This window comes from Rhamphochromis sp. 'chilingali' (assembly GCF_963969265.1).
Source record: "Rhamphochromis sp. 'chilingali' genome assembly, chromosome: 12".
NCBI classification, from domain to species: domain Eukaryota; kingdom Metazoa; phylum Chordata; class Actinopteri; order Cichliformes; family Cichlidae; genus Rhamphochromis; species Rhamphochromis sp. 'chilingali'.
In genome coordinates this window covers 7,061,314-7,085,499 of record NC_137939.1, presented here as the reverse complement: position 1 = coordinate 7,085,499, position 24,186 = coordinate 7,061,314, and the positions used below count along the sequence as shown (strand labels likewise).

The following is a 24,186-nucleotide window of genomic DNA, read 5'->3' as shown; positions in this document are numbered from 1 at the left end:
GTTGAAAACCTTGTCACTTTGAAAAAAGAGACCGCAGAGGCAGACGTTTTAACCAATTTAATTCGTGATTTTAACAACAGCAGAAACGAATGAACGCTCATGAATAAAAACACACCAGTAAACAATTTTTTTTCTTTTGAAAAAAAAAAAAAACAGAACAAGAAACGGAGAAATTCTTTTATTTACACTGTGGTGTTAATACTGAAACACCTAAATGATTTAATCGCATTAAAGTGCTCTCTCTCTGACCATTTGTAATAATGAGATGAAAAACGACGAAAATTGTCTTTCCAAGAATGGGCCTTAGAAAGGGAGACAAAACCCTTCGCCCTGGTACAAGTAAAGGTCAAGCAAATATAACACAATAAGAGAACCATTCAGCTTCATGATGGCAATCCAGAAATTAAAGTGGAATGTTATTAAATACCTACAAACAAGTGCCATGAAGATTAGCTACAGAGTAGGCTATAATGAATTTATGAGTACCTTGCCCTGCAAGGTTTTCAAAATACAAATACAAGGACAAAAATGCTGCTCATTATCTAGTTTTCTTGATGTACAGGGATAGCACAATATCCATTCACAAATCTAATCAAATCCCTGGTATTAAGATATAATACTGAGTATGCTTTTTTTGTTTGTTTGATTGTCTCCTATCTGTGTTGCAGTGTGTTACTATAAAATAATGAGCGGCATATTTTCTAGAACGTAATAAAAGTATTAGGCAATACCTAATTTTTAACAATAAGTGTCAGCGTACAACTACTAACACCAAAGCACTTTTTTTTTTTTTTTGCACATAAACGATACCACCACACCGAACCACATTACGGTCATCACGTTATCATACCCACTGAAAATACACAATTGTGTTCCCATAGTTATGGATTCGATTTACCCAGTTCTAGTCATTTGGTTCAAACAGCAGATACATCATGTTGACTCTATTATTTCCAACAACATCTACTCCAAAACATTTACATGATAAAGTATATACATTTGTACAAGTGAAGGACAACTTAAAGAAAAAAAAAGTCAGATGAGAACCTATTTTTGGCATCTAAACATAAAATGCAGTGGTGATTTACCTCTTTTGACATTTATGTTACTGTGAACAATGTCACATATGCTGTAAAAGAAAAATGTGTTATTACTTATTGCACAGTGCACCCCCAAAAAAATTGCTTTTGCACTTATCAGCGTTCCAAAAAGCAAAGTCCAGATCATGTGTGTTCAGCATTGCTTTGACAATTATATTGTTACAATGCATTTTGCTTTGAAGACTGAAGACGTAAACTTTGTTATGTTATCTTCAAATATTAGATGGAACAACAGTTCAAGCACAAACTTCTGGCTGCACATGAAAGTGCATGAGCACACTGAAAATATCTCAGAATCAAAATTGATCATCAAAATATGACAAGAGCAGCTAAACACATATTTAACAACCCTAGTCACGTAGTTACACTGCAGTAAGCTGATGCTGACAATAACTTCTGGGAAAGAAGATCCAAGATTTTATTCAGTCTCAGTGAATGTCACTTTCCATGAATTCCTCCTTGATGGAGTGCTTGCTCCGTGACACCTTGCAGTCAGGCATGTCAAAACCAAAGTCAGCCCACTCATCAGCAGCCGTCATGCCTGATGTCCCAACAACGCTGGACCTGTTGGGGATAGTGATGGTGTGGCGGACGCGAAAGTGCACAGCTTCCATGACCCGCTGGCGTTGCAGTTCCCCACCTGCAGCCCCAATGGCCGCCATTGCGGAGGCAGTCATGTTGCTGCTAGAGCGAAGTAGCTGCTGCCCATGATAGTCATGATGATGAGAAGAAGCAGGCAGCTGCAGGGGAGCGCCTTGTTTCATGTCCTGCAGACCTCGCCAGATGATGAGGCGGGACTGTTCTGGTATCTTTAGCGCACACAAATCCTAGTGAGGGCACACAGACATTGGAGGAGTTCAAGAGTGTAGCAAAAAAGCAAACACAAAGCAATAAGAGTGTGTCTTTACGTGTTTGCTTGAAAATGCAAAAGGAAGTCAGGAAGTATTAAGCCTGCTTAATAAGGTAATTCTTTGCATCATCACTAGTGGTCAGTAATTATCTGGGATTTGTTTGTACCTTGTTGCTTTACTTTTCTGTTTTGTGTCTCTTATTGCAGTTTTTTTTTTGTTGCCATTTTTACCTTTTCTTCTCTTTCTTTTATTTGTTTTAATAATTACATGTAACATTTCTTATTATGTCTATTATTTCTACTGCTTGTAGATTGTATGTGCAGGAACAAACTGGTTACCTCCATGGAGAGAGTTTGGAGATGGTAGATAGACTGGAGGCCTTGGGAAGTGAAGTACTCAATGAAGTTCTGACAGCCCAGACTGGTGAGAAAGCTGTATGGGGAGAAAAGAAGGCCTGCTTAGACCAGAGATACAACCTAAAACTGGGACTTAAACAAAAACATTACTCCTGAGAAAAGCTGAAAGAGAAAAACAAGTATTTTCTGGATTTACTGTAGTAATATCTATAGGGGGACAAGTCCCTATAGCTTATTCTAAGTAAAATAAGAGGGAGATTTAGGGCACAGATCTAAACTAAAGGATACAGAAACTATACATCTGAAGAACTGTAGTGAAATTAAAACCATAAACATACATTTATACAATATTAATGATTCATAAGGCCATTATTGCTTTGATGAAGAAGCTTTATTATAAATACATGAATGTTAACGTTTTGGTAACATACAAAGTAACTGGAAAAAGAAGCTAGCTGTACAATTTAACGGTTTAATTAACATAATAGTCTGCAAAAACAAAACGACAAATCCTGCTGTATCAAAAATGCTAAAATTGCAAGAGCAAGTCATATGACTGCAAAATGGACAAAATAGCTTACAAAAGTAAAATTAATTAAAAAGAAAAAAGAAAAAATATAGTTTAAAATTAAATAGAAATTAAACATTTCTTTTGAAGAAAAAAATCTGCTGCATTGCATTGCATTGCAAAGAATGGCTGTTTACACAGTGTCAGTGTGAAGGAATTTAGAACTAGGTAAGACACACAGTTTCTGCTTTTCATGTGCAGGTAACAAATCCATAGCAGAGGTTTTACAAGTCTTGAGAGGTTATGCTGTATTATTTAATGAGAGCTGATAAACATGTGATTTAAACACTTATATGCATCTAGCAGAAACCTGAAATAATAAATCCAGCCAGCTGAAAGCATTGGTGTTTTTCTTTTTTTTTTTTTCTCTTTTTTTTTTTTTTTTTTTTTGCTGTGTTCTGTTTTTCTTTTTTTTCTGCACGGAACAGGAACATTTTAATATTAAAGGGGCTAAAACTGAAAAAAACAACAACCCCCAAAACAAAAAATGTTCTTTTCACTTTTATTTTAAATATTACTGACTTGACCTTTCTACTTATCGTTCTTTTCCACTTTAACTGTGCCATGTATACACATTTTTTCCATGTTACCAAGTCTCCAGTGGGCTTTTACTATGGCACTCTCAAAGGGTGTTTACAGATCTGTATTGTTATTGCAAGCCTTTACAAAACAGCCACAACATTATGTTTAAAAAAAACAAAACAAAACAAAAAAACAGCTCAATCTTGTCACATTTTGTGGCAAAATAGAACGTTTTCAAAACACTGTTTGACATAATACTATGTAAACATGGCCAAGTAAAGTAAAGTATTCTTATGCCACTAGTTTACATTTAACCAGACAAGTGCATCTGATTGTCAAGCGGCCTTTTTTTTACAGGTGAGTAAAGGAGGAGTGTCATTGGAGGGTGAGGTACCTGACAAGGCTGGGGTCAGGGTTATACGGAGGGGGCGGGCTGCAGTGAGAAGCAGACACTATATTCTGACTGTTGTGGCCACCGTTCATTTCTCCATTTGCCTGCATGTGGTTGCTGTTGAGCATGTTTGGACCTGTAGGAAAGGGACGGGTGATCAATAAAACTAACAGCAGCAAACCTGGATAAAGTACTGTAACAGTTTTGGAAGTAATGTCTTGAAACGAAATCACACACATAGATAATCACCCATATGAGCCATGGAAGAGGGGGCAGTGTGGTGTTGCTGGGGCTGCTGTCCTGCGAGCTGGTTGACTGAGGGTGGCTTGCTGAGGCCTCCGTGGGAATGCAGCTTGTTCATGTTTGACAGTGGAGAATAGGAGGAGGGTGATGCCACGTGGCTCCTAACGGAAAAAGACGAATGTTGCAGAGATTAGAGAAAGAGTTTGTCTCAGTGTTACTGAGCATGACAGACACTTTACAGTTTGATGAAATACAGAAGACTCAATGTGTTTTGGAATTTTGCACTGTGTTGATGTTGTTCCTACATCATCATAACAATGTCACAACCAAACCACAATCAGTAGCCTAAATTTGGCTGAATGACGTAATTAAGTAATGCACTGCATTACTTTAAAGAAAAAGTAACAAGTAGTGTGTAATATATTACTTTTATTGAGTGTTGCTCAGTTGCAACATTAAACCTGGAATGACAATATTATGGTCATGCAGGAACAACAGCAAAACGGGCAAATCCGATGCACGTTCCTAATAAAATAAAAAACACAACTTTTATATGTAGAGCCAAATGAGTGTGTGTGCATTGAAGTGACTCACGGTCTCTGCAGCAGCTGCTGCTGTGCTTGTTGTCTGTAGGAGTCCACCAGCTGCTGTGGCACGAGCTCCACCAGCTCCAAGCTGTCTTTAATCTTCATCAGCAACTCAAAGTTCTCACGACCACGAACCTACACACAAACATGACACAACCGTTATCCTAAGCCATCAATGACTGCTGAATCAGTCCATCCAATAAAAATAGTGCTTTTGTTCCAACAATTTAATAAATTAGCAAAAAACTCACAAACTGTGAGTCTGACAGTTAGAAAGCTAATAGATGAATCTAAATTTTCTTATTATACATGTGTGAAAGCTCTTACAGGAATATAGTAAACCTCCTCTTCTCCATGCCGCCTCTTCCTCATGTTAATGTTTGGACTGGGAATGTTTGTTGGACTCTGTTTAAAATCTGCAGATAAGAGAAACAGAAGCATAATTAAGCAGATTTATACCACTGTTTTAGACAGCAAACAACCAAGCATGATGTACAACAACAATGATGCCGTTTCACATGAAGCTGATGTGCTGCACATAATTATTGCTAATTTCATTTATACAGAGGGGTATGAATATTGCTAATTTCAAGTCCTTGTTCCTAGTTGGGTTTTTTAGAACCACAATACACATATAAAATTTTACAGTCTTCCATTACATGAAACTGTAGCACGCTTTAGACCTGAAACTACAATAATACACATAAGAATGTACACCAGTTAGAATATGATTCTACAAATAAGAATAGTTATGAAATTATATGGCAAAGTATAGTATCAATTCAATTGGGTGTAAAAGATTTAATATCTGGGATTTCAGCTGTTAGTGTGTTGATCTTTATGGAGACTACTTATTGTCCAAATTTAGATCTTGGACATTCACCATGCTCCTCTGGGCTAGACTGTTTATATATTTGAAAACTAAATTAGGAAAACACAAGTGAATGAAACTTTAAAAGCTAAAATGATTGTATCTTTAACTGTTATAATTTAAAACAAACTTTTTCCCCATGAAGTCTTATTTCAACTCACTGCGCTTGTTAGCACTTCCATTTTTGGCCACACTCTCATTCAGGGCCTGCTGTTCCCTGAAGTGGTCCTCATCAGCTTTGCGGTCTCTGCCCGGACATGCACATATCCGACCTTCAAATGACCTTCTGCCCAACACTTGACCGCTGCAGAGATTATATAGAAGAAGAAAATGTACTAATTGCAGCATGTTTTAAAAAAGTGATGAAATGTCAAACCAAATATCTCTGTTTGTGTATGAAATATGAATTGTTGCCTTACTCCCTGGTTTCCAAAGTGATGATAATGAGGATAGGTCTCCTGTTCATGCCGCCCACACAGCTGCTGTTGCACATAAAATTATATAGGATGGTGGTAAACTCAGTCCCTACCTGTAACACAGAGCAACAAGGTTTTAGATTTTACTTTGCTTCCATTAGTGTATAAGTACTTATATCACCATAATATAATGGTGAGAAGTGTAACTGTAACTGTACACCATTTTAGGTCTCGGTATTTAAAAAAGCTCATTTCTTTTCATCGCTCAAGTAATTTTTTTTCAAAAACACCAATTCACCACCAGAGGGAGGTGTTGTAGCGCACGTTGATGTGATGAGAGACAAATGTACTTTATATTAACTTTTTCATGACAGACATGATGAGTCTTGTGCTTGCGTGGACATGTCTGGCATCTTTATTTATAGATGAGCCTCGTATTAAAATTCTTAACTGTAGCTGACTGTTTCTTTGACGTGTTCATCATATGTCTCGTCTTTTCTCTTGGCTTAATGTCCAAAAACAAAAGAAATATCTGCAAAATGCCCATTTTACAAACAACTAAATTTTATCAGAGGCTTTTTCTGTGTATCTTTAAATACTTGATACAATGCATATGTATATCTCTGCTGTTATGACCCGCTGCAGGTCAAGTACACTACCACCAACCTGTGGAGCCTCATACGGGACGATGACACTCTGCCTGCCAGTAACAGGATCATCCACATACTGGCAGAGGTTATTTCCCTCCACTCTGATCAGGTGACTGGCCGGAGCTGCTTGACCTGAGGAGATAAACATGAGAGAGAGTTGGTTTATTTAAACTTGGCAGATACCAGGTACAGTTTATTGTGTAGTATAATGTCCAGAAAACTGTTGTTCTTAATGATGCTTGTGGTTGTTAAGTGAACTGCATTTAACGTTCTGCTGCTCCCTGTTACTTGCATTTTACATGCTCATTCTGCAGTCCCCCATGCAAGCAAGAATTAGCCAAACACTAATGAGACATATAAAAAGTATAAAATATGTCAGCATAATTACTTATGTTCAAAAGAAGAGATTAGCAGATTGTACCATCATTGAAGTCTCGTCCTAGTTCGTGGTTGGGGCATCGTTTGACCACTTCAGTCACGTGCTCCGCCTTCTTATAGATGGGCATGGCTCTGATGATGCTGCCATGTGGAGGAGAGGAGGATAGCTTGATCTGGATTGGACAGGTTTTGGCAATCTGACAGTAGAGCTTCTTCAGCAAGGGAGAGTACTGGGTAGAGAAAGAACACACGCGGTCAAGTTTCAAATCAGTGGTCTGAACTTATAAATGGGAATTTAATGTGCTTGTGAAAAAAGCAAAAACAAATCAATCAAAAGGTCATGGCCGATGAGGCGTTGCAGTCTTGCTCCAGTGACTTTCGTCTCATGCTCTCAAGAATAGTTATATATAAACGTAATAAGAGAACACATTACACTACTAGTGACATAATTACAAAAATAATCTTTCAGGAGGTGGGACTGTTGTCTCAAAATTAAATAACCTACAATTAAGTCACCTATCAGCAGACAAAAAAATAAGTCTCTAAGAGACAGAAGACAAGGTGGACAGATAAAGAGCTGCGTAATATGATAATAAAAAAGTTTGGTGTAAAAGCAGCACACTATAATTACCACATAAAACCATGAATGAGAGCAAATGTTGTCAAATAAAGAGCAGAGGAGTATGAATGGAAGAGAGAAACACATCAGCCAGTCAGCAATAAATTTTCATTTGTGTTATAAAGGTAAATGTTGTGTAGCATGAATACATGATAATTACCCAGAAGACTTAGTTTGTGGGTAGTAATGTGAGATACTGCAAGTGATAGAGAAAAAGCGTAACTGTACACCTTCTCTCTGGACAATAGTATGAAAAATACAGTTTCTTACAGGAAGCGTAGCAGTCATCTAGTTAAAGTGAAATAAAAATATGCTGATCTGTGCACAACCAGTCTTCACTAATTCCTCAGTTTACAAGTATTTCCACATGCACATACATGCGCTTTCGCATGAATGTGCATGTGGAAATGCCATTACACATGCACCCAAAGACATCACAAGGAATGAAATGGCCTAAACATGCCCCAACACAATCACAAAATCTTAAAAATCTCTCCTGTTGTGATCAAACTACAACCTTCCAGGAAAAAAAATAGAAAGTCTGTTCTTTCCTGTGTAGACTTGCTAAAGTGAGCTTAAAATGCAAATGCGTACCGTATGGGAGAACTACAGCACTCGCAGGTCAACATTTGTGTTGCTGCATAAGAAAAAAACAAAGAGTCCACGTGAAGTTGTCTCTTTGCATTTTCTAGATTATAGAAAGCAAAAAGAAATAGAAACACAGAGAGAAGAAATAATAGAGAGAGACTCATGGAACACGGCAGGTTACATGATAAGTATAGGACAGTGTGTTGGCAATTCTAAAAACAAACAAACAAGAATTATTTGTGATAGTAAAGAAAGAAATTTATTAGACAAAAGTGAAGAATTTCATTCTCAGGTTATCTGACTCTCAGGATTCACGTATCTCTGCATTACAGAGGCCAACAATAAAAAGGAAAGGCCACATGAACGTGTTTGTGAGTTGGTTCAGTTGTAACTGATAGACAGCGGCTATCACGACCACACTATTCCTTTTCCCTTCTTTTTTGTTTATTTTTTGCCCTTTATTACTTTTTTAAATTTCATTTTTACACACACAGACATATTTCTTTGTGTGTAAATGTAGCTGTATTGGTGTCAGAAGTGCAGTGCTATTAAAAGAACTGCAGTATCTGATGCAGGAAAAGATGAGTGATGGACAAGTTGGGCTTTGTTTCAAAACACAAAAAAGGCACAGTGAGTAGAGAGGAAGAGGAAGAGAAGGAGAACAAATATGCCAAACTTGGATTAGTTGCTTTGTCACTGAGTTGGAATAAAAAAAAATTTTGGTGACTGAGAAAAGGAAATTAAGAATGGACAGAGGGGTAAAAGAATAAATTGTAAGAATACAATTTATTAATTTAAAAACGGAACGAAGCAATCTCTTTATACACGTCTGTCTGTTTATGCTTTTCTTGCAAGAAAAGGAGAAATTTGGCACGTATCCTGCTGGAAATCAAAAGAAGTGTAGTGTTGTGTTTAAAGTTGTTCGGATAAATAGTGGTCTCATTTTTTTTCATTTAAAGTTTCCTAAATGAAACTTTTAGGTAACTTGAAAATTAAGTAAAAGCTTCACCAATTTAGTGAAAACTGTTTTTTGATCGACTGCTTTTGTGATAAATTGTTAACTCTTATAATATTCTTTCTGACTTTCAGATGGACAAGTTTTGCGAACAGTGCTTTTAGCCACTGCCAAAACATTGTTTTAATGTACATGTTGTATTTCCTTTGGTCAGTGTGTCATTTTGAGAGTTTGTGATTTACTGCAGTAAAAGTGTATTAGATCTGTATTAGAAGCTCACATGTTTGTCTTGGTCAGAAACATAAATAAATCCACACCAAAAGACTCTTGTCTGATCAAGTTTAGAAAATTATGCCATAATGGTAGGGACAGGAATTTTATTGCCATCTGTCCATCCATCTATTCATCCATCCATCCATTCATCTATTCATCTTTGCTTCTACACGGTGGACCAATGGAGACAGGCCCTGACAGGTTCCTTGAGAAGAGGTGTTAATTGCCAAACTGTCATCCATACTCACAGGCAGCAGCTTGCCCGCTGTAAATTTTCGTAACAAATATCAGATTTATTTATGTACATTCATACACACACAGACACAGTGAGCTGATATACAGTACCATATAAGCTGACTTTTCATACACTGTAATCATCGTGTATTGGAAGTAAATTAGTATAGGAAACCTAAAAGTCACCCATGTTAAAAGATCTAATGAACCATAATGAATTATAATCTTACAATATAGTAATCTTTTTTGTCTAATCCAAAAAGTAAAGCTTAGGCTATGAGGGAACCATAAGAGCCTATTAAAAAAACATTTAAATAAATAAAACATAAATAAGATAAAGCCATTCGACTTTAGTGATTTTCAAGTAGCTACATGGAGTCTTACGGTTAACTCCTTTAGAGTATTAACATAAACACTGTGTTTCACAGAGTATTATGGGACACACAGCATGACCTAATGCTTAAAATATTAGCTTTCTCTGTGGTGCTTAGCTGTTATCAATTCAAAGTCCAGAACATCAACAAGAGCCCCTGTTCTATAGTGAAATTAGTTAAGATATTAGCTGATTAGGCTGATTTCTTTAAACACTGTATACTACAAAAGCACTTGTTTTACAGCACAAAACGATCAGTCCTCCAACTAGGAGCACATTTATTTCCCCTGTGAAATATCATGCGTCCCAAATGTGTGAATTCTCTTTCTCATCAACTCTGGTTTCCCACATTTGATGCTTGGCAGGAAAACCAATGGTGATGTGGCTTTGGATGATGCATCAGGAAAGGAAGGGAGGGATGCATTGTGCAGAACATGTTGGGACGTGTGTCCTAACGGAGAGAGGCTAATAGCTGGGAAGAGCAGCTTCTGACAAGCCTCTGTGTAGTGCATGCTCGAGCCTGCATCCTGAGTGTATCACACCCCTTCCTACTACTGCCACATACTGTACACACACAGACAGACACACAAACACTCATGCATGTGCATATACACTTACACACAAACTAAAGTCTGATTGTATGGAAAGGGGTCTTATTATATGACAATACTAAGGTGTTAGATCTTATTTCTAGCCATGGTGATGCTTGCCTGCATCCAAGCAGAAGAATCATCTTCAAGGGGCAGGAGAGTGGCAGAGTTTCAGAGCTATTATCACTAATGGATGCTGTCTTGACTAGACGTGGGTGGGGGTGGGGGGGTTGATTGCCAGAGCAGCTTAACATGGGTTTGGATGGACTAACTCTATGTGGAAATACTTTGATAGATGAGAAAACCAGGATTGTGTCTCCTCCTCTGTGTTCACCTGACTTCTCGTCTCTTTTCCTTTGAAAGGTACCAGAGTTGGACTAATCTAATGACAAGTTCTATATACCACAACCGAATGCTTTGTCAGTCACTAATGATGTCAAGTCAAGTTTATTTATTCTGTGCCAAGTCACAACAATAGTCACTTCGAGGCAAAGACCTTACAGTATTAAGGAGAAACCCCCAGTAATCAGATAATCCCTACTATGAAAAATAATGGCAGCAATTCTGATTAAACTGATAACGTGGAATGTGAGACGAAGGGATTTAATGAAAAATGCTCAATGGAATAAGTAGATATCTTCCCTTGAGAGGAAAAGGCAGAGGGGCATGAAGAAGGGCAGCTAGGAAGCTGCTCGTATTGAATATGCCCCTACGCCATTTGGTATTCCACATTGCCTGAGGCCACAAGGAATACACATGAAACTCCTGTTTTCTACATTCAGACAAGGTGACTCAGTCTTATAGTCATCCCTTTTTTTCAAACAAGTTCAAACTTGGGTCTTTTACTGAATTTCGCATAAATACGCACACCCATATTTGCATCCACATTTCAGACACACATAAATCCTCATGCAATCTTTTGGGTAATCCCCTACCATTAGTAGAAATGTAGTCATCCTGAGAGGCTTGACTGGAATGCCTTTTCTTTCTGATTATTGTTTTATTTACTTCACTTTCAGTAAAATTATTTACTTCACTTTCAGTAAAATGTAAATATGTTGTCATTTTATTGGGAAAGAGTTTATGTCTATATTCCAGGATGTTTTACCTCAAACGGCTGCATATTCTATAGGTATTACATGTGGTGAACTTCTTTTTTAACTATCTGTAACACTTCCTTTAAAGAAATCAATGCTTTATACAGTAGAAAATCATATATTATCATACTCCGTCATTTCACAGATTAAACATTTTCTTTTTTCCATAGCTATATAATAACACTTATAATTTGCCGGTCTTATAATCAGGCATTCAAGATAAAACAAAGCATTACAGTAAACTCCACCAAAGCTATGAGCAATCACCTAGTCTCTCTTTTTGTTCTAATCCCTCCTGTTTAATGGCAGCAGAGGCATCTGAATAATCACAGGTTTCCTCACAATCCTTTTCTGCTGCCTCATCATTTGTATCTTAAGTCGTGTGCCAGTCAAACACTCCTTTGTTTCTCCTCTTATAGCGCAGAGACACACACACACACACACACACACACACGCACGCAAGACGCTATAACTTAAATTGTTAGGCAGTTTAAAAAATATATTTCTCTTCTGTTCTGTTAAAATTGTAGCAAAATACAGTTTTCAAAAACTATTAAGAGTTTTGCTGTAAAAACAAGAGGTCTGTTGGCAGGCTTTTATTGATTTTTTAATTAAAAGCTAAACGGTATTGTTAGAGTTCTTTTTCGGATGTTATGTACTTTCTGAATGAAGTCAAAAGATGCATTCTGAACTTTAAAATGGCACCGTAGGTAGAAAAAGGCAGGGTAAATAGTAAGTATCACATTAAACCAAACAGGTCACAACAAGTTTTCGGATCATTTCATGGCAGTAAGTCATCAGGTCAAACTAATATTTTTGTGCATGCTTTCTCTGGTTTCTGTGGATGTGTTTTGGCAGAAGATTTAATGAAATGGATGAGAATAGAAGTTAGACAAAGGAGATGACAGGTATACTCAAGGGCAGGAGAGAAGAGCAGAGGAGAGAAGAGGGGGAACTTTAGGCGCCAGAGGTGACAGCCATGAGTGTGTGCTAAGACCGGAGGAAGAAAGAGACAGAGAAAGAAAAGCAACAGGTCAAAGACCACAGTTCCAATGTCCAGAGGAGGATCTTCTTACATCACTGAGGGCTGAATGAAGAAGCTCACCATGCATGATTAACTTTAGCAAACACATACGCAGAGGATCTCAATCTATCACACAGACACATTCACAGGCCTCAATGCACACAGAGACAAACACACACACACACACACACACACACACACACACACACACACACACACACACACACACACACACAGAAGGAAGTGTGCTTTATCTTTCACTTGTTTCTGGGAGGTCAACTGTGAGACAGTTGGAGGTGACACTTTTTGAGGAGAACAGACTTCTCATCAGGTCATAACAACACACACAGCCTCTATTTCACCTACCCCTCACCGCAATCACATCACAAAGTAGTTGTGTGCATTGCGTTCATTAGAATTGATAATTGGTGTGTAAATTTCCAATACTCATATTCCTCTGATTTTTTTAAAATTATTTTTTAAAATACTACCTCAAAAGTTTGAATTCCAGCTGAAAGTTGTTAATGTAGCTCATTCTAGAGGAGTAGAAGAGGCAAACATCACATCCAATGTGAATTTTTATCCCAGTTCAATCAAGTAGAAATCAGTCTACACGCAGTTACAGTCAGCTAAGAAAATAACACAATGTCTACATTTTTGAAGTTGTGCTACAATGTGTTCAGGCATTGGCTATAAATAAAGACCTATTGATATTGACCAAAAAAAACCAAAACATGACGATGATTTTTGCCATAATCAAGCAACCTTAAAATACTATTTGTGTAATTACATTATCATTAAAATGGATTATTGCACTGATAAAGTGAAACAACACATGAGGCAGCAATTTCTAATATACTCAAAGACAGTACACCAAAATATATTAATCAAAATAACCTCTAAATTACATAAACTCATATGATATGATATTTTTATTTCTCACTCGAACTACTTAAAGAAACCAAACAAAGTCTTCCAAAAGACTAACACAGAACAGACTCATAAAAGGTGAGTACAGGACAAGATGAATCACTGAGTCGTGCGCTACTTTCGCTTACACATAGCACGCCTGCACATGTACTGACTTGAGTGAGTGTCCATGTGAACGAGTGTCTTTGTGTGCATGTTTATGTGTGTTCAAGGGAGTTACTTAGTAAGACAGAGAGCTAGAAAGAGTAAGAGAAGCCTGCATGCACAGACATACACCAGCACACATCATAGCCACAACAGTGTGTTTGTGTGTGTGTGTATATACTCACGGTCCATGTGGCTGACTTGGCTGTGCTGGACTGCTGGAAGGACACCTGGAAGGCATGTGGCCCAGGGTAATCGGTGTTAGAAGGGATGGCAGGGGCAGGCGACAAGCCCTCAAAGGTGGAGTTGGGCTGGGAGTAAGGTGAGGGGGTGGGCACGGCCGACGAAGAGGCGTTTTCGGAGCTGTAGGGGCTGGTGGATGTCGCACGGCTCCCCAGACTCTCCATGCTGCTGCTCAGCAAGTTGTACTGGGACTGTGAAGAAATGAAGAGAAAAGGCAATGAGGGAGGTGAAGAGGTAGGGAGGGGAAAAGGCAGAGGGAGGACACAGGTAGAGGTGTCACAGAGACAGGGGCTTAGAGGCTCAAAGGAAGGTCGGGTTACACTTGGAAGGGAGATGTGGGTAGTGCGCGTGATGCACAGTGTGTGTGGGGGCATGCGTAACTATTTTATGATTTATACATAAAAACGACATCAACAGGTGTGTAGAGGTGAATCTGTGAATGGCACTTGCAGTGAGGTCCACACTGTACCTTCCTCGGGGCTATAAGAGGTGTAGAGTTGTAAAACACAGGAGTGATCTGCCTAATTGCCTGCCATTCTCTTTTCTCTCTTCGGTATGATGGATGAAAAAAAAGATTTGATGTACTGAACTCTGCTAGTGTCTCGTGTGAGGCCTGCATTTTGTTTTTAAACTCAAAAGCTACAGTAGAAGGAAAAAGTATTAAAAACATGTGATTTCAAAAAAAGTTAGAAAACACAAGCTGCAGTCCACCACAGTCTACCTCCTGCTCTTCAAACTAAAACAATCTGTGAATAACATGAAACCAATAGATAGTCAGTTGACTGAGACAGAACAAGAAAAGTCGGCAGCAAAGAATATTCTGAAAACCAAAAATAATCTTTAGTGTGAAAACACATTCCTGGATTCATCCCTGTTGCCCGCATTGTGCACGTGTCAAACAACTGAAGCTGATGGCAGCTTCCAGTTGAACCGTTTCTATTCCACACACATACCCAAAAAAACCCTCCAAAACCAAACAAAAACAAAAGCCTTTACCTTCTTCTTCACGTAGTACATCCTCTACTGCTTTGGTCTCATTTGTCAAATCTTCAGTCAGTCAAACGTCCAAACACAGCAAACCAAAGAGAGTGCTGGACCAGAGCCTAACCACAGAGTTCAAGCAAGGTGTGCATCAGTGGACATACCACGCTCACTCACTCACACATAGGCGCATGTACTGCCAGGACAGGGAAGAAAGGTGAGGACTGGTGAGGAGAGAGAGAAACGATAGACTGAGATGAGAGGAGAGAAGCAGAAAGGGAAAGAGGGATGGGAACCCAAAAAATTGTACGACATTCTAATTATGGCATGCCCGGACATAGACGGCAATGCCGGGGTGCATGTACACACATGCTCCAAAACACCTTGTGAAGGCCTGCACTAAGTAAACACTGTCTGGTTTGACAGAGAGAGAGAGAGAAAGAGAGAGACAGAGACAGAGAGAGAGAGAGAGGCAAGAAGAACAGCATATGAAAGGACAAGCGTTCAAGGGTCAGATACCCCCGCCACTCAGTCATACCCCCACAATCAATACAACATTAAATTAGCACAGACTTTTCAAAACTTTGCTAGCCTTAATAAAGAAGGATGAAACTTGCTTAAGTCAAAATCCATCTATGAGCATGTAATTACAGTGAATATCGTTAAACAAACTGTTTCATCTAAGGTTGTGTGGGAAGGTGGATTAGGGTAGTAATATTTAATTAGCACAAAAGCAGTTATACCACTTATAAATTGTCAGACTGGGACTAGTTGAAAAATCTATAAACTGTGACTGGAAGTAAGATGAATCTGAGATGAATCTGAATTCACAAGGACATTTATCTGAAGAATCATGTGTCACACGGGAAAGCTGAGTGATCATTTACCTGGCCCACCACTGCACTTCTCCTTTTTTTATTATTGTATTTTGTTCTATTCACTTTCCCCATAAACTGAAAATATATTGGATCACTTCACCACACGATCGTTCCCCAGGGCTCTTCTACTTATTACTTTAAGTTTGAGCGCTGAAACTTACAAGGACACAAAATTTAATACAGTTACACAAGGATACGTAAACCTCGTGTGTTTCTATGCCATGGTTCAGCAGCTGAAAGCAAAAGCACAGGTCAATGTCCAAGACTTAATGCAAACGATGCAGGTTAAATGAGGATGCACGCATGCGTGGGACTTTGGAGCCATACATTGACACTAACGTGAGTTTATGTGAGATAGCACCTCACACAGGATACAACTGGGATAAACAGATAAAGAGGGAAAATTAATTAATGCTTAATAGACATGCAATGTAATTCCCAGCATTCATATCAAATGTCTTAAATGTATAATCTTACAACAGAAAGAAGCACATTCATAGCATCAACTTAGATGAACGTGCATATCCTTTTTTTTTTTTAAAAACATGACAAATATCAGCATGAATGCTTTTTTTGTCTTCTCATGAAAAGTGCACACAAATCACTCTGACATCCCTCTAGTGTCTTAGCGCTTACCACCTTTGAAATTTTCCATCTAATAGGTATTATCAAAGGGGCTTTAGAGGCACAAGAGAAGCCCAGGTGTATGTGTCAACAACAGAAAACGCCACACACACCCACGCCTACGCCCCCACATAGACACACACACACACACACTGAGAGAGCAAGAGAGACTCACACTCACAGGTGCGTTGTGCTTGGTCTTAATACCTAAACTCAATCCATAACAAGTTGAAACAGAGCTAAAACCTCCACTGCAACTATGTGAGTAAATGTGTTTGCGCGATACGATGTGTCTAAGTGTTTACACTTCCCAGCCCAGCAGCGTCTGATGTCCCCTATGGGCAGTCATCCTGGTAGCTGCCACTCAAAGAAAAGTTTTAAAGGCTTAAAACATTTACTTCAGGCAGCAGCAGCAACCTTCACCTGTCAAGATGAGTGAAACATAATAGGCTGAGGATAAAGAGACAGTTTAAATCCTAATGACCTGTTTTCAGAGCCACTTACTCAATGAAACAGCCTTCAGCACTTAACAACACAATATCCCAACTATTTATATTTTCCAATTGATTTAAGGAAACAGCATGACCAAAAAGAATAACTGTGCTGCATAAATGAACGGTCTGGTATTATATCAAAAGTGAAGCATGTCTAAACGACACCAGCCATGTTAAACAGAGGTGAGGAGAAGTGGAGGTAAAGAGTAGTGTGCGGTGTAAGAAGGTTGCCCTCTATTGGGAATATCTCCAAAGAGCAGGAATAGGATATAAATTTCATTTTCACAGTCATCTGTAGACGCTGTAATTCTCTGTAGAGAATTTTCAAGCAAAAAGTAAATCACGTTAATGTTTTGGTCAATTTCTAAAACCCAGTGATTAATATTGGAATATAGTGGTATGATAAGGATGTGTTTGAGAGTTCTGCTTGTGCTTTATCATAGAATTTCCATAATAATCCAGTTTGACAAAGTAGTGATAAAACTATCTCCATCTTTCCACCAAACTAATCAAATTGTTTTAATTCAAGAGCAGCTCCAATTCAAGCACATCTCACACATCCATGCGTCTTCGCAGCATGATGAGTAATGAGCACTGCCATTGACTTGAAAAACAGTTGCTCTACAACGAACACCAAGTTTCAAACAAAGTAATATGAGATATTCTCCTCTAAGTGTGCAGTTTCCAAAAGCAAAAAGGAAGGAATATGACCCAACATCAGCAAATTACACTCGTTCACTTACCACATCCAACAGCATCTTACAGCTTCTAAAAAAATAAAGTGTGTTTCTACGATGTCTCTCATAAGACTCTGTTCAAGGGTGACTGTAATAGCTGAGTTCTCCATTTCTAGGTGAACCTGCTTTAAAGCAGGGCATGATGGAGGGAAAAAAGATGTCCTGCCTCTGTTCTCCACTTGTTTCCCTTACTTTACTGGGCCTTCTCCTTGTTCTGCATCTAACAACAAATCCTTGCTCCACCTCTTTTCTTTCTCTCATGACTATTCATTAACCAGCTTGGCAGGCCCAGACTTGCCCAAATAAAGATTATATCTGACCAATACTCCAGATCAGAAGAAGGGGGGGGGGGGGGGGGGGGGGGGGGGGACACTGAGTGTAGCTGGGAGTTCCTTTTGATTTCATATTGAAAGATCAAGTGGTTGGAGTGAACAATTAGGCAAAATGAAAGTGTATATTATAATAAATTTTGTAAAACCTGTAAAAGAAACTGTAAGAAAACTGAGAATAAATTAACTGATAAAACTGCTGTTGACTCAGCTGGAAGACCGTGTAAACAGAATTCAATGTGAAATGTATTCAAATAATTTAAAGCTCATTTATAATATTTTACTCAAAAGACACCATAAGTGAAACAGATTTTTTAATTTATCTGTATTTTGAATCTATTTGTACATTTTTAAGCTCATTTTGAATTTGATGATAGCAAAACATTGTCAAAAAAGGGAGCAATTAAATAATGGAAAAGCCCTGCAATCTTCATCATCTTATGAATAATTAAGGTAATCCATAATATTGACGCTGTTAGAGTCTCCCAGAAGTAAATTATTGTTGGAATAAAAATGTATGTCGCACAGTGAGAAATGTGACCTTGTCCTGACCTTTTAATTCTGCAGACATCAAACTGAAAATGAGCAAGATTTCACAGGACTCTTTGAAATCCTTAAATAAGAATGAATGGATCACCAGCAAGTGTGACACCTCTATAAAAGCTTACATTTTGCCTGTGTTCTGCGCTAAACCATTTAGCACAATTCCACAATCTTCCTAAGAGTGGACATTTGTGTAAATTCATCTCAAAATTAGAATATAAAAGACTAAAAGAAATTCCCCAAAAAGAGCTACATCTCAAATTCTGCAGACCTTTGGTAACAGTAGAATTAGAAAAGGACCGAACAGGTATGGCAGGTGTGGAATGGTTGCCCAGAGAAAGCCTCTCCCATCTAAGAAGAACATAGCAGCTGTCAAGAACAGAACCTGATTATTTTGCAGTCATTGAATCAACCATACCAAAGTATTCTAGAGTCAAATGTGAGGCCATCTGTCTGATAGCTAAGGCCTTAGCTGAAATTTGGTCATCTAACAATGATCCCAAGCACAGCAGGAAATCTACAACTGAAAGGCTAAAAAAGAAAAGAATCAGGCTGTTGTAATGGTCCAGTCCAAGTCCAGACCTCAACCCAAGTAAATGCTTTGGTGCATAAACAAATGCCTCCAAACCTTAATGAGCTGAAGCAAGGCTGTAAAGAAAAGAGGGCCACAATTCCTCTACAGTGATGTGAGAGACTGATAGTCACAGAAAAAGATTCACAGGACTTTACAGAGTCTTGTTAAAAATAACTGCATTCTTCAAGAAACAACGAAAATGTCTGTCTTTCATCTTGTGATATATATAAGTTTTAAAGAATTTGCAATACATTATACTATGTTTTGGTCACTTTTTTAGGTTTCCCAATTGGGTTTTTTTGTAAATTGGAATGTAAAAAAAATGCATTTTTTTCTGTGGATGGTAAGCCCAGCAGGTGAATACACCTGCACAGTGTGTGCATGCTTGTAATGTACACACAGACACACCCCAGCCTACAGATGGTTCTGCAGTGGAGCAGCAAGGGGCTGTTGCTTGATATTTAATGACCATTCTCCATGCACACACACACACACACACACACACACACACACACACACACACACACACACACACACACACACACACACACACACACACACACCTCACAGTCCCTAAAGGCCACCCAGAAGGGAAATAGAGAGGGAAAAAGCTGCAGAGGAGAGGGAAACAACACAGAAGGGAATCTCCTCAGCACTGGAGGGAAAATACAAGTAGACAAAAAAAAAACATTCCTAGATGTGTGCGTGTGTTCTCACAAGATAAACTACCACATCCTATAATGACAAGAAAAACTTAACAGATTCTATATAAAAGCAAAGTCTGACCACAATGTGTGAGATGAACTCATTTTCCTACCATAACATTCTCGTTCATGTCTCTCATATGATAGACATCCATGGAGACCTCTGCAGTGCTGTGGTGGTTCCCCGGGTTGCTGGTAGACGGCACTGGTTGTTCACCTGGCTGGCTGCCTGGGGGGAGCTCAAAATAGGTACTGTCTGGCTCTCTGTGAACACACAATGCATATAAGATGATTATTGAGATGTGGGATTTCAATAAGTAATTATAGCACAAGTGTGTTTTTGTATCATTTAATAGAGAGAATTATATAAAAAGAAGAGTTTGAAAAAAAAAGACTTTTTATCCATGTAAGTCATAGAATACAAGTATACCCTTTATCTCTACCAAGTACTATCATTTTTTATCCTTTCTTCCTTAAATTGTAACCAAATATGATCCTTTATATTCCTTGCGATCAATTATTATACAACCCGATTCTTTTCTTTTTGAGCCTTCCAGCTGTAGATTTCCTGCTGTGTGTCTTAAGAAGGAAGACAGCAGGCAAATGTGGGTTTTCCCCCTTTTTCTCTTGCTGCTTAGTTTAAAGATTTTGGACTATTTGCTTATCTTTATTCTTTCAGCGCAATAAAAATGAAATATCTGATAAAAAGAAATAATTTTATGGTAATATACTTTTTTCTTAGCAAATTTGTGAATTTAAAGATATCATCCTACTTGCATAAATAATCTGTCATCCAAAATAATAAAATATCATAACATGAGAAATCAAATCTGAAATCTCATAGTGACAGTTTTGTTCTTTTTGTGTGCATTATGCAGTAAGAAATATTGTCATTTTTTAACCAATAAGTATTAAAACACAGCAGTACTTTTTAGCGTTTGCTGAATAATGCCCACACAGAGGAAAAATAAATAAATCAGCTGTTAGATAAGGCAAGTATTTATCTTTAGCTCTAGTAAACATATTAAATAATTTCACTGTGTTATACAGAAAAAAGACTTCACTTTCCTTCATATTATGTATAAAATTGTGGCATTAAAATTATTCACATATTAGGAATTGTAATTTGTAAGAAAATAATATTTTAGATAATGGAGAGATATATCATATAATTAACTTGATACACTTACATTTTTAATCAGATTAATATATAATTTGGAAAACATGATGGGAAGTATATCAGTTTTCAGTGATGTTGACACTCACAGGGAGCTCCACAGGTGTTCAAAGGTGCCTCCTTCTTCAGTAACAGTGGACTGGGACATCTTAGAGGATGGGTAGTCTGGCGAGGGGCAGACCACTCTACAAAGAACACACGCAGGCACGGACAGTTACACAAAGATCTATTTTCTTAATTAAAAATGTAGGGCGGCAGTTACTGAAACAATTACCGAAAAACTGACTTTTAACTTAAAAAACTAAAACGTGCAAGTCCAAATATATGGTCGTTTTTTTTTCCCATGTTAAAAAATATATTAGACAAAAGTTCAAAACACAAACGCACATTCATCCAGGTGTGATCGCACTAATGTAGTCCCACTGAGGTGGCACAAGGTGTCGTGGGGCCTGGGCTTGCCCGGGCCTGCCTGACTCATCACCGTCTCACTCCGAGGGGAGGCTTCTGTCCCTCAAAGGCTGAACATCACATCCTCCGTCTCTGTCTGGAAATAATGCCTGCACTACAACTCGAAAATGTATTCAGACTGGAGTCGCCTAAGTAAAAACGCAAGTCAGGATAGCTCTGAGTAGATGCGCATCTGGTTTCCTGAGCGAAGCGGTCTTCACGGTTCGCAAGATTAACGCAACTTTATTCAGAAAACATAGTATCGCCGCTTGTTAAGTTAAAATGATGGCATGATTGTGGAAATTTAGGAAGGTACTCGTCACATCCGGGCATGTTTGCAGTGTTAAATAAGTATCGAGCTGTCAAAGTTAGCCTCGTTTGCAAAAACCTAGAATAGAAGCATAACCGACTACAGGCCTACCGGGAAAGGCGATAAGGGGATGTCTTGATTTTCCATTGAGTCTCCAGCTCGATTTGCTGACGAACACATCCAACTGAAAATCCTGTCGGGCATATTTGGTCCTACAAACATTTTTTTGTGGGCCTACCCACTGCTGCCCGCCATGGCGGCGTCACATCTCCTTAGTAACCCCTCTGCAGGATTGTGGCAAAAACTGTGGCAAAGGTGCAAGGCTGAGAGAAGTAAATTGCAGTACATAAATAAACGCAAATCTTCGGTGTTTTAGCCAGTGTGGCTGGAGATACAGATTTCAAATTCTATGAATTTAGGAGTTTAAGTTTAATCTGTAAGTCTACTGCACCCTATAGTCTTATCTCCAGGTAACAGAGGTCTTTTCACTTTGGTCTGTACGGAATCGATTGACGATATCCAACCCAGTAAACATCTAAAGTGATGTCATGTGTCCTGAACAAAGGCTGCTTTCCTTAGTTTCCTTACTTTTTGTTGTAATTGTTTTTGTGGCCATTAAGCTTGCGGATTATGCGTGGCACAAAAACCATTGCATTTGGCATTAAAACAATAGTGAGGCGCACTGCGCATCTTTAAGAGACCCCCGCACACGTAAGTGGACACTTGTAATTTGGAACTGTGGAGCTGCAGCTCAGCTGTGTGGCTTCAGGTTCCCGCTGTTCCCGCGGAGTATGCCGCCGCAGAAACCAGCTCCCACCAGCTCGTCCTTCAGTGCCGCCTTGAAAATCCCAAATCAACCAGTATGTTCGCACAGGGGATCTGACAAAGAACCAGTGCGATACGAGCAGCAGAAAAGACAGCAGCTCCGCTCCCCACTTTGAGAAGCTTAATTGGCATTCCACCTGGACACATAGCCTACCTCCTTTTCACTTAGCCCGCACCACAGGGGGAAAAACTTACACTTAGCCCGTTTTTTAACTGATCAAGATAGATAGATAGATAGATAGATAGATAGATAGATAGATAGATACTAAAAGTCGATCATTCAAACCTGAAAAAAGCAACCCCCCCCCCCCCCCCCAAAAAAAAACAACAACAAAAAAAACCAACAAAAAAACCCCCAAAGGTTCAAAATGAAATAGGCCTATTGAATGAAAGTACCGTTGGCACGATTTGGTATGTACTTGTTACTTGATTTGAACATGATTTTATATACATTTTTATCGTAATTGTCTACTTTCCCATGATAAGAAACATTACCGTTTTATTTCAATAAAACATTGCTAGTCGCCTGACTCTCGCCCTCCTTTTGAATATGACATTGCGCCTCTGTGATATTCACCTGTGTCTATTTTGTATCTCCACTCCAGGGTTACAGCACCCATGACAACACACATACACACACGGTGCCGTCCCAAGGGCCATTTTATTCGGAGAAAAGTCTTAATTGAGAATAAATCAATTTTTAAAAATATGGTCTTAGATTCGATGGCCTTCCTTAGGGCCACGTGAAATATTAAGGATTCATAGCGTTGTCGTGGTTGAAGTATTTGGATGTCACTCCTTGTGCATATTGAAAGTTTTACCTTGAAATGTATCCTAATAAAATTAATAAAGAAATTCAAAGACAAAAAGTATAAGTGGGTTATTCAAATCAAATAATAAATTGCAACACAGGCCTTATAGTCTGCATAGGCTCTGTTTGCTGTACGCTGATGCTTTTTCAAAAGGCCTAGTATTAAATTTAAATCATTATTATTATCATCATTATTGTTAGCGGGCCTATTATTTGTATTGGCTACTGCCCTAAGAATCAGCCATGTGAAAAAGACCATTAGGCTATCCAAACCGCGACCTTGATCAACAAAATTACTAAAAGGATTTTAATGTAGACAGTAAATTTTACTTTATTTTTTACATTTCACTCTTACCCATCCTTTGACATTTCTCAATACGTCTTGTGAATAAGCTTCGTTTAAAACTCAGCCTAATTGTCACATTTTGGGAGGAAAAAATGCTCATAAGTAAAATCCAGACCACCATTTGTAACATATAGCTCATTAAACATTAATAGACGTGAGCCTACCTGAAGGTTATTCTTATTCCAATCCAAACACCCAGGAAATATGTTGCGTCCAGGAGCTGTCTGTTTATTATCGAACGTGCCGAGAGAGTGACCCTCCATAAAAAATAGCAACAAGGGAAAAAAATGGAAAAAATCGATTGACTCAGGTTGATAACAATGACTGAAGTTGATTGACTTTTCTGAGAAGTAATATTAACCGGATTCAAGAGGAAAACTGATTTGCATGCTCTCCAGAGAAG

General features: G+C 38.4%; 1 protein-coding gene across 4 annotated transcripts; it reads right to left on the bottom strand.

The window, feature by feature from the left end:
* Positions 1-48: 48 nt before the first annotated feature.
* tp73 (tumor protein p73) lies at positions 49-24,073 on the bottom strand. 4 transcript variants are annotated; one of them, XM_080899689.1, is made up of 14 exons: positions 23,948-24,073; positions 21,134-21,229; positions 19,981-20,131; positions 13,946-14,194; positions 6,977-7,163; positions 6,572-6,687; positions 5,909-6,018; positions 5,651-5,793; positions 4,946-5,034; positions 4,626-4,753; positions 4,038-4,192; positions 3,792-3,924; positions 2,290-2,383; positions 49-1,927 (listed from the first exon to the last, which is right to left on the bottom strand). In XM_080899689.1, exons 2-14 carry the CDS (start codon positions 21,190-21,192, stop codon positions 1,529-1,531), a joined length of 2,013 nt encoding a protein of 670 aa, XP_080755815.1. In that variant the 5' UTR covers positions 21,193-21,229; positions 23,948-24,073; the 3' UTR covers positions 49-1,528. The 4 variants fall into 4 exon arrangements, with proteins under 4 accessions (XP_080755815.1, XP_080755814.1, XP_080755817.1 ...); XM_080899688.1 differs by having other exon boundaries at positions 4,026-4,192; positions 23,948-23,985; XM_080899691.1 differs by lacking the exons at positions 19,981-20,131; positions 21,134-21,229; positions 23,948-24,073 and adding an exon at positions 17,724-17,882 and having other exon boundaries at positions 4,026-4,192.
* Between the last annotated feature and the right edge of the window lie 113 nt (positions 24,074-24,186).

Coding starts and splice junctions, on each gene's coding strand:
- tp73 (XM_080899688.1), bottom strand. CDS start 21,192: ATGTCCCAGTCCACTGTTACTGAAGAAGGAGGCACCTTTGAACACCTG. Junction 20,132..21,133: donor GAACACCTGTGGAGCTCCCT/GTGAGTGTCAAC, acceptor GTGTGTTCACAG/AGAGCCAGACAGTACCTATT. Junction 6,019..6,571: donor TCCCGTATGAGGCTCCACAG/GTTGGTGGTAGT, acceptor TCTGTGTTACAG/GTAGGGACTGAGTTTACCAC.